The following is a 15,613-nucleotide window of genomic DNA, read 5'->3' as shown; positions in this document are numbered from 1 at the left end:
TACCTGCTTGGTCTTGAGATTTAGAAGGACTAGCTCAGAGATCCGAGACAGGTTCCAGTCCCCTGGCTAAACTAATCAATGGACCTATCTTAGCTAACCCAGGAGTCAGGTCCTAAGGCTGGGTCTTTCATGGGATAGAAATGTACTTTTGATCCAGAGTTGCAGGTGACACCCTCCTCCTCTTCTAGGGATACTGTTATGAAGAAATGACCACTGAAGTCACGCATCTATTAGAGACCCTTTGGGATGAAAGAAAAAGAGCCAAGTCCTGGTATAAGCCATAGATATGAACAGTTGGTGTGTACCACGGAGACTCTGGTAAGAATGGGAAGCTTCAGGCGAAAGAGGCAAAGCCGATAAGTGATGGTGATCAGAGATAACCCAGGTTCCTAGATGTGGAGGTCACAGAAGATAAGGAATCAAAGTTATCACCCCACATCTGGGCATTCCTGAAGTGCACATCTGGGCATTCTTGAAGTGATTCACGGTTCTCACACACCGGTGAGCCACGTATCAGTCTGAGCCACACAACTGAGAACCTTGTGGGCCAACGCCTTCCATCTCTGGACCAAATGTTACTGTTTTCCATCCACAGCACCTTCTTTCAGTATGACACGGCTGTATCGCTTTTCTGTCTGTCTGATCAGGAGCCCTAGGTGCTCTGTGGCTTGCCCTTGTTAGTGTGACCCCAGCACTTTGTCACTGCTTAGCCTTCTCTGCCAACCTATGGGTGCCCCTATGGCTTCAACCCCAGAGTTGCAGACAAGATACCCTTCTCCAACATCCTCAGTTTTAGAAACTAGCCACCGGGAGAAACTCACAACTTCCACAAAATTACATTGCTTCTTGATACTTCCGGTCTGGCTTCTTTGAGAAAGCTGTGGCCGCATCTTACATCCCTTGGAGCTCTTGGCACGAGTTAGGGTTGTTTACTTGTTTAACAAGAATTCTCTAGGCATGAAAACAAAAACAACAACGAAATGACAGGTTTGGAACGAAGGCAGGAAGCCGAGCACTTCAGGGAGAAAGACAGCTCCAGGTGACTGGAGAGAAGCAGGTGTGCCCAAAGGCACTCAGAGTAGATGGGTGTTATGGGACAGGTGGGAACTGTAGGAATGTCCCTTCCGGCAATAGGGAGCACTCTGCAGAAAACTAATTTTTGCAAGACTTGACAAGCTCTAGTCTTGACTCTTGCGCTGGCTGAGATCTGAGCCCTGCTCAGTGCATTAATCAGATGGAGAGAGGCAGTCTGTCTTCTATTCTCCAGCCTCCCCTGTCCTCCCCGTCCTCCTGAAAACATCAGAAGCAATTTCCTCCCTAGCAGGTTGATGTTAGTTTTTCCTGGGACTTTAATGAAGCACCTGCCTTTGAATGTGAGCTCCGGGAGTAAGATCAAATCACTTTGGTTCATGTCTTGAGCCTTTATTGATTAGCTATTATGAGTCCTGCACTAAGCTATGCATTGAAAGGATAGATAATGAACCGGAGGAGAGTCAGACCAGGGCCAGTTGGGAATGAGGTACTGTGGGCTTAATGCTCAGGTTCCTAGATCTGAAGGCCTAAATGAAGCGAGGTACAGACCCTGGGCAGGAGAGGGAAAATACTCAGGGCAGGGAGGTAGGAAAGACTTTCAGCCAATTTCTCATCTCAGCTCCACAGGCAGCTGTCCACCCTCTGCAGTCAGAATGCCTTTCAAATTCAGAAGTGATGGTTTTTATTTTTTTCAAAGAATAGTCTAAAGAGAGTTCTCTCTCCACTTTTGTACCTTTAAAAGTAACTGTAGTATTTTATTTTGCCATTCAGCCTTATTGATATATACCTGACAACACAAACAGAACCTTTAAGACGCCTGAGGTGATGTTTCCAAGCATCTGTGTATTTGTATGTATGCAGTGTGTGCACTCGTATGTGTGAACATGGGTGTGCGCAGAGGACAAGCTCAGATGGAGAGCCTCACCCTTCACTTTGCTTCAGACAGGTGCCTTCACTGATTTTCCTCAGTGTAAGTCAGGCTAGGTAGCCCATGAGTTTCTAGGGGCCCTGCTGTCTTCACCTCCCACCTCTCAGGAGGAACACTGAAGACTGCATAGGTTCATGTTATGCCTTCAGTTTTGTGTGGGTTCTGATAATCTGAACTCAGGCATTTACATTTGCAAGGCGAGAACTTGTCCATACTGAGCCAGCTCCCCAGACCTGATGATAGATATTCTGAAGAAACCTGGTAAGCACGTATCGCTCCCATGTGCTTTGTTTCCATTCTGGAGAGCATACTTCAGCTGAGACAGTGCTCCTATACACTGAGTACAGCATGCGAACCCATCGGTCTTATTATACACCGTAGTTACGTCACACAATTGCCTGCCTACTCCATCTATGTTTCCTTCTGTGGTGGAGGGTGGGGATGGGGGGGTGACTCAGAAAAACTGAGTAAATGTTATATTTTCAGTTTTTAAAAGCACTCTTTTTCTGTTAATCTTTCATTGTTGTTGTTTTTTTATGATGGATAAAACTTGTACGTTTCAGACTAGAGAGGTGGCTCAGCAGTTAAGAGCACTTGCTGTTCTTCCAGAGGACCCCAGTTTGATTCCCAGAATCTACAACTACCTTAAACTGCCCATAACTCCAGCTCCAAAGGACCTGATACCTTCTTCTACTCTACACTGGTACACACAGACACACACACACACACACACACACAGAGACACACACATACACCATAGACACACACAGACACATGCACACACACAGATACACACACAGAGACACACACAGACACATACATACACACATAGACACACGCACACACACAGATACACACACACAGACACACATAGACACACACACAGACACACACACACACACACACCATAGACACACACAGACACATGCACACACACAGATACACACACAGAGACACACACAGACACATACATACACGCATAGACACACACATAGACACACGCACACACAGATACACACACACAGACACACATAGACACACAGACACACACACACACAGACACACACATACACCATAGACACACACAGACACACGCACACACACAGATACATACACAGAGACACACACAGACACATACATACACACATAGACATACACATAGACACACGCACACACACAGATACACACACACAGACACACACAGACACACACATACACACACATACACACATACACACATAGACACAGACACACACACAGACACACACACACACACACACACACACTTGCAAAGAGAGAAAGAGAGCAGATACACATACATATACATGCACAGAAACAAAACATAAAAGGCAAAAAAAAAAAAAAGAAATCTATCTCTGAATTAGACTCAAACCTAGCTGGTCCTCAGGTTAGACCTGTCACAGTATCAAGTGTTGACTCATCATTAAATTGAAAATGAGGTGTGGGAAAGCCTCCTGTCTGGCAAGAAAAAATGTGTGCTGTGTCGGGCATTTTCGTTGTCCCAGGAGATACTACAATCCTGCTTAAGTAATAAGCTTGTGTACGACAAGCAACTGTCAAGCAAAACTGCTCCAGCCACCTGCCTGACTTACAGAGGAACCCTCCCCGTACATGCGGGAGTCTGAATATACAGTTAGGCTCCCAGCACGTTTAGTCCCAAGGGTGGCTTGGTGCGTCTGAAGTCAGAGCGACAAGCCTCTTGAGTATGGACTTGAGGCGAGAGACCAACCAGGGTACAGAAGATACACTGGCACTGGGCGATGGTTGTCATCTGCTCCGCTGGATACTCCCCGAGGCACAGCTTGCAGGACACCAGTGGGTCGAGGGCCAGGTCCCAGGTGGGCCGGTACCTTGCTGTGGTCATCGCAGAACAGTCTGAAATGAAAGACATACACCCTCAGACCTTGCTCCTGTGGCTTCCATAGAAACACAGCCCGAATTCCATCTCCTGGGTATCATGGGATGAGATTGGGGAGGGGAAAGCAAGTGATTGTGGATGGAGGAGACAAGGTCCTCTGAGGAAGTTTATCCAGGGGTCTTTGCCTCAGTTCTGAGGGTGGCGATTTTACATTCTGCTGTTAATCCTCAAAACTGAAACAGACCACATACACATATCCCATCTTTCAGCCCTCTGAGATACATTTGATAGGAGTGTGTTGGTGAAGTCTGGCAAGCAGGGAAGGTTAGCTAAGATACTTCCTTCTTGCATTGGACTCTTCTCCAGTTTGTAGTGGAGAAATGTCTGAGGGAAGGACCCCATGACGCCCATCTCTAAGGCCCTTCTCATCCTCACAAGATCCAGAGCTTCCCCAGTGGACCACCAGTAATCCCTGCACCCCTGTATGCTTCTAAAGCAACCCCATCTTCTAGATTGTTTAGTTCTGGGTCTTGGACAGTCAAGTTCACTTAAGGAAATCAAATGTGGACAACAGTCCTTCAGTGATGCTCACTCCCAGCCTCCAGGACTTTCTCTGCCACATCTCAAGAGGCCCATGGCTGATCCCCCTGCTCTATCTGTGCTTGCCTCTTGCACACCAGCTATGCTATATTACCCATGCTGGCTGTTTGACCATCCAATGATGAGAACCATAAGCGACGCAGCCAAGAGGACCATGGAGAGGGAAGAGGTAGACCTCCAAGCTCCCAGTTCAACACCTGTCTTAGGACCCCCCCAGAGATCGCCTTCTGTTTGCATAAACAAATCCTTGCATCTGAAGATCTTAATTCTCACTTTGAGCCCCTGCCACTTGATTTTTAAGCATCATGTACTTACCTGGTACCTGGGATAATTCAATGTGTGCTTTGTGATTCTAGTAGCCTGCTTTCCAAAGCCATGCTTGACTAAATAGCACTCTGTTAAAAATCCAGATAAACTCTCTGGCCACCTGAATGCTCACCACTTCTCCCTCTCTTCATCTTAAGATGAACACTGGCACACAGTGGTGGTACGCATTGTTCTTCATCTAAATCTCATTCTGAATGACACAGACAAGGGTACCTGAATCCCCCGGGTGAGAGCAGACAGCAAAGGTCTGTATCCTCTAACCTCTTCCTTACATCACAGGGTTGTACTCACCATGACACAGACACATGCAGGAGATAAATAAAGAGGAATCTGACACCACTATCAGCAACCACCAGCTCCATCATCCAGAAAGACTCAAAGATGTCCGAGGGTGTGGTCTCAGTAACATCATTAAAGCCACAGCCAGAGGAGTATCTCCAGTGTGACTCCCAAGTCCTGCCCAGTTACAAAGATGACCATTCACGGGATTTCATCAGGAGGAAGAGATCACTTAGCATTTCTCATCAGAAACATGACACAGAGCAACCTCGCAGAGGTGGAACCCTGTGTGCTTTTTGTTAGGACAGAACTAATGTTTCCAAACCATTGCCCATAAATCGTCCCATGGGGCTCCTCAACCCCTGTGCGCTTCAGTCTGCACATGTGTGCAAAGGGATTAACAAATTCATGGAAGGATGGGATGAGGAGGGATCATACAGATGGCCTCCTCCTTCCCCCGTGATGTCTCATGCTAACATGGCTTTATCACTCTAAGTCTGTAGTTCTTAATCTTCCTAATGGTGCAACCTTTTAACATAGCCATTTATGCTGTGATTGCCAACCACAAAATTATTTCGTTGCTACTTCACAACTCTAATTTTGCTACTGTTATGAGCCGTAATGTAAATATATGATAGGCAGTGCATCTGATATGTTGCCCCCCCCAAAGGGGTCATCACATAGGTTGAGAGAGTGGCTGATCTAAGAGAAGAATCCCACGATGCCACCATATTCTGCAGTTAAGTTAGATACACAGTCTAAAGATTTTCCACCCTTCCTCACATTCTGTCAGTCAAGGCCCACTAGAGCCTGCATGTAAGCATTCAGTGAAGACAAACTGCTAGTGAATTCCATACCGGATGCCTTTCAGAGAGAAGGCATCTGGGACTCAAAAGAAGCCAGCACAAACTGCATACATATAAGTCAGATAAGACACAATGATCAGTGATGTGGGAACATGAAAAAAGAAAAAAAAAAGCAGAGATTAAGATACATGGAGAGACCTAGTCCCAGGAGCAGAGCTGGAGGAGACAAGGGTGTGGCCATAGTATTCTAGAATCATTCAGGAATAAGCGCTACCAACCTGCATTCTGGACAGGGAGTGTGTGGCAGCAAGGAAGAACCAGCAGCTTCTAGGACAGTTAATGGCTGCAATTAACTTACTCTGCACTAAGTATATTTTCTATTGTTATAAAGGACTCGTTGACACAGATAACATGACTTTTAGAATGATGAAGTGGAGCATATAAAATAATTTAAACATGTGCCATAATATAGTCAATGCTGACAGACTCCTGAGCACAAGAAGCTCTCAGCCTTCTGGGGTTCAAGGGGACACTAGCATTCTTCTGCCCTGTACAGTCCTAAAGGGCTCACGAGCCTTAAAAACACTCAGTCAAGCTGAGGGCTGATGTTGCTTCATAATCAAGATTGAAAATGTCCCCAGGGGGCAGCCTCTGCTAAGTGATTTCTTCATCCTGGAAAGTAGAATATGGGGAACAGTTGTTGCTGACAATGTCATATAGACACAGGGTCCATATTTTGCAGGGCACTGTGCCAGGGATAAGAGGAAGGGATCAAATGGGCCTGGTTTCAATAACCTCCACATAGTTAGGCAATGTTGGAAGGCCAAGGGGAGCCTCTGACTGTTTCTCTCTGAAAAACCCATGTACAGTCAACTGCACATGTTGAACTGCAGATGCTGGAAGACAGATGATGCCAGCTTGGTAAGCAAGAGTCATTAAAACCTGTCAGGTGAGCGAACTTGCTAAATAACCCCATTAAGGCTGCAAGGGGAAGAAAAGACATCGCAGAACAGAGACAGGCCCAAAGTAACTTCTAGGATATTCAGTACGACATCTGGGACTTTTGCAAGATGCAAACATCAAAACCTTGTCTAGTGATGAGCTGTACAATATGGCTGAAGATGGGACAGCAGCCTAAAGTGGGTTACACCTTGCTGGCAAGTAGGGCTTATCCGTATCCACACAGTCCTGAGTTCTCAAACACCCTCCATAGGCTCTGGCCTGGGCAAGAACAATTTCCTGCTTCCTCCACAGCCTGTCTCAAGCCACCGCTCTGTCTCATCTTACTTGTTCCCAAGACTTGTCTTCCCCTGGCTCCAGCACCCCACTCCCCTTCCTGTGTACAGTCTCCCTTGGAGCAGCTGGGAGGATTTGACCTGTATGGCTTCCCTTCTTCCCTTCATGTTTTCCGCTTGACCCCCTAGACAATGAGTCTTTCCATTGCACTGGGCAAGGGATAGGTCAGCCCCGGCCCTTACCTCTGTCTCCACTCTGCACCTGCCCCATCACACGCAACTTCAAAAGCAGTACAGATTCCCATTTCATGGGCCGCTTCTGTATTCTGTTTCTTCTGAAGTCTTTGAACTATGCACAAAACCATGCTTCCACTAGTGACAACAACAACAACAACAGGATGTGTAAGAAAAATGTCTATATTGTGTGAAAGTCCACCAGGGCCTTTACACACACACACACACACACACACACACACACACACACACACACAGAGGATGGCTTGAATATGATTCTGCAAGCACTGAACAGCTGCAGACTTACAATGGGGATTTGCTAAGGGAATCACAATGCACCATTAAAAGAAAAAGTCTTTGTTTTCCTAATGTGAATGTCAAGTCCTGGGAAACAACAAACTATTTTAAGGGTGTCTGTTCAACTACAATCATGATTCAAGTAATTCAAAATGTTTGTGGGGCAAGATATTCATTAAGCCCAACTGAAGTACACAGAGGGCTGTGCACTGGTAGAAGAGGACTGGGCTCAAGGACAAGAAAGAGTTGAAGGAGAGAAAATGTCTAACCATTGAAGACATTTAGCACATTAATATGAGGCTGGCACAGCTATCTGCCAGAATCATCTCCACGCCCTTCCACCAAAACATCTTCAAAGCAAAGCTAAGGATGGGAAGGAAAAAGACATCATTTAATGTCTTCCCTTATCTCATGACCTTCTTAAACAAGTCCCTGCTCTCCAGAGTTCTACTCATGTTTCTTCCCAATCAAGCTCCCTTGCTTGATTTTCTGTTCTTCTCTAAACTCCAGCTGCTCGTGCTCAGCTTCTGTACCTGGTCATCTATAGAATCCCTGTGAAATCTCAAAGTTGTTGGCTATCTCTTCTTTTCTTTCTCTGCTGTGTGGCCCATGGTGTCTTCTTACTCTCTGAAACTGCAGCAGCAGCAGCAGCAGCAGCAGGAGGAGCAGCAAACACATCCCCCAAGAACCTGTTAGATCATTTTGACAGGATCTACAATCCCTAATAGGCACACCCTAGACAGCCGGCGGGTGATTATCTTAATTAGGTGGCTAGGGTAGGAAGATGCTAACTGTGGGCAGCACTACCCCTTGAACTCCAGTTCTGGACTGGATATAAAGGACAGAGTGTCAACATCCATCCTGTTTCTTGACAGTGGGTACAATGTGACCAACCACTCAGGTTCCAGTTGCCATGCCTTCACCACCATCAAAGGTTGCATCCTCAAACTCTGAGCCAAAAAGATACTCTTCCTTACGTGGTTTTTGTCAGGTATTTTGTTAAAATAAGATAGGTAACTAATATAACTTGTTAGTTTGCAATTTCCAACCCAGTCCTACTAAACTAGAATCTCAAGAATGCAGCCACTGAAGGCAGCTGTGTTGGCAGGCTTTTTGGGTCATAGCGATTCATCACAGTTTGTGCCCACCACTAGTTAGCATCATTTTATGCTGGAGTCCCAGTCATATCCACATGACTCAAGGTCCACGTAGACTCAAGATTCCAGGCACTGAGCTAAATTATGCAGAGTAATTTTCAACCATTCTTTACTATAACTTTCTTGTTGCAAGTGTGGAATTTGAAGTCTATAATACCTGTCAGGTTTTTCTCCTTACCTTCAAGTGAGATTATGCAATGGTCAGTGTTGTGATCCATCCTCCTAGACAGGTCTCTCCGTAGGCAGGTAGTCCATAATTATAATAATCAAAGATATAAGAGACCATGGGAGTGGCGGGCAGAGATGGCTCAGTGGGTAAGAGCACACACTGCATAAGTGTGAGGACCTGGGAATGGAGTCCCCAACACCTATGTAAAAGTCTGTGTCCACCTATAACCCCGGCATTGGTGCTGGGGGACACTGGGGCTTACAGCCAGCCTGTTAGAAAAGCGGGAACTAAAACAGCTACATCAATTCTGACGTGTGAAAGAAGCCAGTGTGCACAGCAGAAGCCTTTCCTTCCGGCGTCATCATCTAAGGAACAGAGCATGCAGGACACAAAGCTATGACCTACTAAAGGGGGGGGGGGTTACAAAAGGCAATATATTGCCATCAAGCTGGATGCTTCGGGGGGTACTTTTCCTCGCTCACCAGAAAAACCCATTCTTGGGGTGCTTTTTTCTTTCTTTTAGTTTTGTTTGGTTTCTAGACAGTTTCTCTGTGTCATCCCGGCTATCCTCGAACTAGTTCTGTAGACCAGATTGGTCTGGAACTCAGAGATCCACCCCTCTGCATCCTAAGAGCTGGGATTATAGGTGTGTGCCACCACCACCTGGCATGTTCTTCTTTCCTTAATAAGCTGTTTCTTTTCCATGCTTAACATAAATAACATGACTTTCTCTCTGTCTCTTTTCCCAGAATCTTCTCTTAGCGTCTAATAACATCCTCCTTTGCTTCCTCTTGAGTCCATTACTAATTTTTCTTATTAATGAGACTGAGAAACCCAAAGGAAACCTCGGCTTCCCTGGTAACCAGCCTGGTCATAAAATGAAGAACTCTGGGTTTAATGAGAGACCCTGGCTCAAGGGAACAGGGTGGGGAATGACAGATCAGGATATCCCATGGTCCCCTATGACCTCTGCATGTGAGAACATAAGCATGTGGCTACTCAAGACACTGTTAAGCCTTCTCAGTCAACACTTGTGTCTCTGCACTGACTTCAAGGCACCCCTGTGGGTAGGAGGCTTAAGATAAGCGAGTCAAAGACTCTAGAAATCCTGGGATAATAGAATAGCACTAGAGGTCTTAAGTAGGAACTCATTCTCAGCATACTATAGAAGCAGATGGAAAACATGGCTAGGCAGCATGCTGGTACACACACTGGTTAGTATGTGTGCATGTGCATCCTTCCTTGTGCATCAGCTGAGAGGACACAGAAGGAATGGACTCCGCTAAAAATGCATGCCACGCCCAGATCCTTAGTCCAATAAAGTGCCCCCATTTAAGGAACGAGCATGCACAGGATAAATGGTTGATTCTAGCAGGGACAAAGAGGGTTCTTGAGAAGCTTGAAAAACCCCACGGTGCCACAAAGCAAGGACATGCTCAAAGCAATCCACTCGACCTGGCAATGTGCAAAGACACACAAAAGTTGAGAGATTGTGCCAAGAAAGATCTGAGTGCTCTGAGCAGGGTATGAACTGTGACCCCCCAAATACAAAAGCAATGCCCTTACAACCACCAAAAAACAAAACAAAACAAAAACAAAAAGCACAAAAACTAAGCACATAAATGACTGGACCTGACACAAATTTCAAGCTAGGCGCAACAGCTTACACCAGCAATACCAGTTTTCTGGAAGCAAAGACAGGAGAACAGTGACTTCCAGACCAGCCTAGGCTACACAAGGAGACCCTGTCTCAAAATAAAAAGAGAAAAGACACATATCTTGTGTGAGAAAGTTCTGCTGGCCTCTGTAGCTACTTCCCCCGGGGAGATGGAGCCCGACTCAGACTCAAGGGTGGGCTGCACACAGGGACTGCCTGTCCAGGAGCACAGAGAGGAGGGTGCCAGGGTGATGTCACACTGTCTCTGGTGGAGGCACACTGTGGGTGTCACAGTAGTCAGGCCAGGTGACAGTGTGCACCCCTCACTAGGCTGGTTGAGATTGACACTTCAGACTGTGGTCCTCTCCTCAAGCCAGCACACCCAGTCTTATGGTGGGAAGAGCACCGTGCAAATAGTGATTCAGGAATATTCTAAAGAATGCAGGACCGTGATCCACAAGACTACCACGGGTTACCTTGAAAGCATGCAAGTATGTATGACACTGGACTTAGAAGGTAAGGTGGAATACTGGGTAAAAATAAAGGAAGTCTGATTAAAGTAAAAGTTTTAATGAGAAATGTATAAGCTTGTCGACCATGATAATGACCCAGTATGTCATCTGAGGAGCTCTATGTATGCATGCATATGTTTGTGTGTGTTTGTATGTGTGTGTGTGTTGGGGAGCACTCTGCTCTACCTGTGACCTTTTTCTACCTCTAAATCCAAACCTACAAATTTCAACCTAAGTTGTACCAGTGAATTATATTTTCAAAAGCCTCCTCAGCCCCAAGAAATGTAGGCTCAAAAGGAAAGAGTAACATTCTAAGCTAAGGTCTTCCAAAGATGCCTCTAAAATCTAAAAAAAAAAAAAAAAAAAAAAAAAACTAGAATAAACAAAGTTTACAGGTATCTTTGTGAATTCATAGTGATCTCATTCACTAAGGGTTTGATATGTTAATGATTGATGTATGGTAAATGTAAGAAGGCCCTGTGTTGGGGATCAACTGGATCATGAAGTTTCTTCTGTAGGAAGACAGCTCAGCAAGATGGCTTTGCACCATAGAGCCCATCCCTAGACTAAAATGTTGCAGTAGGACCAGGCAGATCGAGGGGCAAAGGACCAAAGAGGGAGCCTGCTACTTGCCTATCTTGTAACATGGCTCGGGGCTGGACAGAGACCATTCACTCAAAGGCCAGCTGGTGCCAGGGAGTTTCACAGAAGCTCTAGGAGTTTGCACCTTTAATACACACCTGTCCAGGTGACATCACAGGTCAGTCATTAGGAACTCAAGTAACGGAACAGCAGCCATGACTGAATATTGAGATAGGTGGGAGGCTGGATGGGGTGTACAGAAGTACACAGACACAGAACCACAGGCAAGGTGGTTCCACAGCTTTTCACTGCACACACCCCATACTTCTCCTCCACTTGAATGCTAAGGGATTCACACTTACATCATCAGCACCACAGAAGGAAATGTCCACATAGCTGTCCGCATTGTTGCAAGAGCTCCTGTTGCCCACAGGTGAAAACAAACAATCAAACTCAAACTCTATTTTTTTTAAAGATTTATTTTATGTATATGAGTACACCTTAGCTGTCTTCAGACACACCAGAAGAGGGCATTAGATCTCACTACAGATGGTTGTGAGCCACCATGTGGCTTTTGGGAATTGAACTCAGGTCCTTTGGAAGAGCAGTCAGTGCTCTTAACCGCTGATCCATCTCTCCAGTGCACAATCAAACAAACAAAAACAGAGTCACAGACACACACAGGAAGAAATCCTGCTGAGACTGCCTTTGGAGAAATGTTCAACATTAGCCTGAGGCTCCAGCAGACCATCTTGAGGAAGTTTCAGGGTGGATGATCTTGACTTCCAATCCATAGACTGAGAGACTCATAGATTAGGAAAACACACCTCTGAGTGTATCTATGAGGGTGATTTCAGGGCAGATTAAACCATGGGGATTCTGATCCACTTGTATATTCAAAATATAAACAAAGCAATTGGAAATGGTGGCACATGGTTGGGAAGAGTGGATCACTATAGCTTGTCCCCAGACAGTGAAAATTATTAAACCCCAGGATACAGAGATTTAAAAGAACAATAATAAATTCCATCAAAGAATTCAAGGAGGTTAAAGTCACAAACTCAATAAAATTAAGGAAAAATAATGTCTGAGTGCTCTCCAACCTCACCACATCCCTGGTAAAACCCGCAAATATTAAAAAAAAAAAAAAACAGAAAATATACATCTTGAGAATAGAATTCAATCAGAAGAAAGAAACCTTGAATATATAAAATTATATGTATAATACATACATACACACACACATATATATACATGAGAGAGAGAGGGAGAGAGAGAGACAGAGATAGACAGAGAAAGAGAGAGAGAGAGAGAGAGGGGGGGGGAGCATGGATGAGGGAGAAGAATCCTAAGTCAATGACATAGACTAGATCTTCAATAAGATCACAGAAGAAAACTTCCCTAGACTAAGGGAAGACACAGGCATACAGATACAAAAAGGACACAGAGCACCAAACAGACCAGACCAGAGAAGAAAAATCCCCATGATATATCACTTAAACCACTTTGTATACAGAATGGAAGAAAGTATATTTGTCCTAGTTAGAGTTGCTATTGTTATGATGAAACACCATGACCAAAAACAACTTGGGGCGGAAATGATTTATTTTGCTTATATTTCCATACCACCGTTCATCATCAAAGAAAGTCAAGACAGAAACTCAAACATGACAGGAACTTGGAATGAAGAGATGATGCAGAGGCCATGGAGAGGTGCTGCTTACTGGCTTGCTCAGCCTGCTTTCTTAAACTAGCACCACCAGCCCAGGTATGGTGCCACCCATAATGGGCTAGGCTCTCCCCTATCAATCGCTAATTAAGAAAACGTTCTACAGGTTTGCCCGTAGTGTATTCTTATGAAGGCATGTTCAATTGAGGCTCCTTCTTCACTGATGACTCTAGCTTGTGTCAAGTTGACATAAACTAGCCAGTACAGTATTGAAAGCTGCAAAAGGAAAAAAAAATTCAAGTACCATATAAGGAAAAATCCATCAGGGTAACAGGTGATTTCTCAATAAATCCTGTTACAGCCAAAAGATGCCTTCCAAGTCCTAAAATACTGTGACACCCAGCCTAGACTAATATACCCAGCCAAACTATCTGCTAAATAACTGAAGGAAAAAGAAATATCACCAAATGAAAAGCCTAAAGAATTATGCCCAACAAACCAAACCTAAGGAAAATACAGGAAGTCATAAGTAGGGATGGGAGAGGGAGAGAAATACAGAAGAAAGGAGGAATGTAAAGTAGGATGTCTGAAAAAAACGCCATAAAGAATCGTAACAATTAAGTTTACCTAAAAAGAACTATAATGCATTTAAGTATGTATATAAATATGTACACATAGTTTAAATGAAAATTACTGATCTTTGATGATTATGCTCCCTCCAAGAACACAAACCATCAAACAAAACCACCAACACCAGGCATGAGAAGCCTTTTTGAGATGTTGGTAAGGACCATCCTAGAGACATCCAAAACATTAAACTATTGCTGTTGCCCTTGGTTGACCCAAGAAGTAGAAGGCAAATTTCTATTGCTGAAGCCACCATGTACTTCAAACACAAGCCAAGAGGTCCCTCTTTCCTAAGGACTAGCTTTCACGGTACCAGGAGGTGCCACACAAGCATTCCAAAGGAGAAAAATAATCAATAGTCCTCTTAACTATGACATCTATGAATTACAACCATCACCAACAGATGGTATAGCAACCCTAAGGGTCCAGTAGTGGTACACATACCTTGGCAATAATCAACAACTCTCTAATTGGATATAAGATTCCCTTGACACGAGGAAACTCTCTTCTGACACAGGAAGCCTAGTCAACTACTACCCCTGGCTAATAAAGTCCCAGATCTAGGAGGAAAGGCTACAACTACTTTACTAAACCAACATAATCTCCAATGTAAATACTCTAAAAATGTGTCCCTATATTGACAGATAAATGTAGTCTTCATGACTCGTTAATGAAATCTCTTTTTGTCACGGAGACCATTACAAAAACAATGACAGCCAAACAAAATTTAGAGTTGTAGAGCCCAGTCCCAACAGATACATCTATAAATCAACTCCTAAACCTAAGGCTCAGAGAACACTGAAGAAGAGGGAGTGAAAAGACTGTAATATGAGAGATCAGAGTTCAGAGAGTTTGCTGTGAAACAATGGTTCCTAGTACTATTAGAACCTATACCCATAAATTCTCACCCACATGACTTCTTAAATATGAGCTCAACAAGGACAACAGTGGGAGTGTCAAAGTGCACAGGGGAAAACCCATCAGGCCTCAACCTTACCCAGAGAATTACAGTCAATTTTAACTGAGGAATTCTGAGAACAGGAGAAACTCTCCCCCAGAGAAGAACCAACTAATTAACTGCCTGATACCAAATGGTCAGTCCTGAAAACATATGTAAAAATAACATTATTCAGACAGAGCAGGTTATGTTTAGGAAGATGTATATACTATAACATGCATGTAACAACAATTACTGAAAGAAGAGACCCAGGAGAGGACAAGGAGAAAAAGAAGATGTAAGTGGTTTGAAGGAAAAATAAAGGAGAAATGATGTAATTATATTATAATCTCAAAAAAAGGAAACAAAAAAAATTTAATGTTCAGTGTTGTTATCATCACGGCTTGTTTCCCACTGACGGCCAAGGATAGCTGAGCTCTCCGAACCTATCCAGGAATGAAATGCAGAAGAAGACATAAAGGGCCTATTATATCAACATCAGTTTTACGGTAATCAGATAAACATTATATTTGGCTATCAGAGAGCAACATTTTAGATATCAAGCATTGAATTGTTACATTTTTTATGTTGACATAAATTTTATGTTGACTCTGAATTACCTCTGAGGTTGAGAATTTTCCAACCTCAAACGTTGCAGACTCCTTAAGCAGCCCCACCAAGCAACC

At 44.2% G+C, this 15,613-nt stretch overlaps 1 protein-coding gene across 2 annotated transcripts in view; it reads right to left on the bottom strand.

Moving 5' to 3' along the window:
- The window catches only part of Rnf144a (ring finger protein 144A), a 115,712-nt gene that overhangs the window by 34,241 nt on the left and 65,858 nt on the right, over positions 1-15,613 (bottom strand). For both annotated transcript variants that reach the window (XM_052186023.1, XM_052186024.1), the window contains one exon: positions 3,711-3,856. In XM_052186023.1, coding sequence (XP_052041983.1) covers positions 3,711-3,856 — 146 coding nt within the window. The remainder of the gene's footprint in view (positions 1-3,710; positions 3,857-15,613) is intronic.

Source organism: Apodemus sylvaticus, chromosome 6 (genome assembly GCF_947179515.1).
Source record: "Apodemus sylvaticus chromosome 6, mApoSyl1.1, whole genome shotgun sequence".
NCBI classification, from domain to species: Eukaryota; Metazoa; Chordata; class Mammalia; order Rodentia; family Muridae; genus Apodemus; species Apodemus sylvaticus.
The sequence above is the reverse complement of the archived record's forward strand: the minus strand, read 5'-3'. Positions and strand labels throughout refer to the sequence as shown.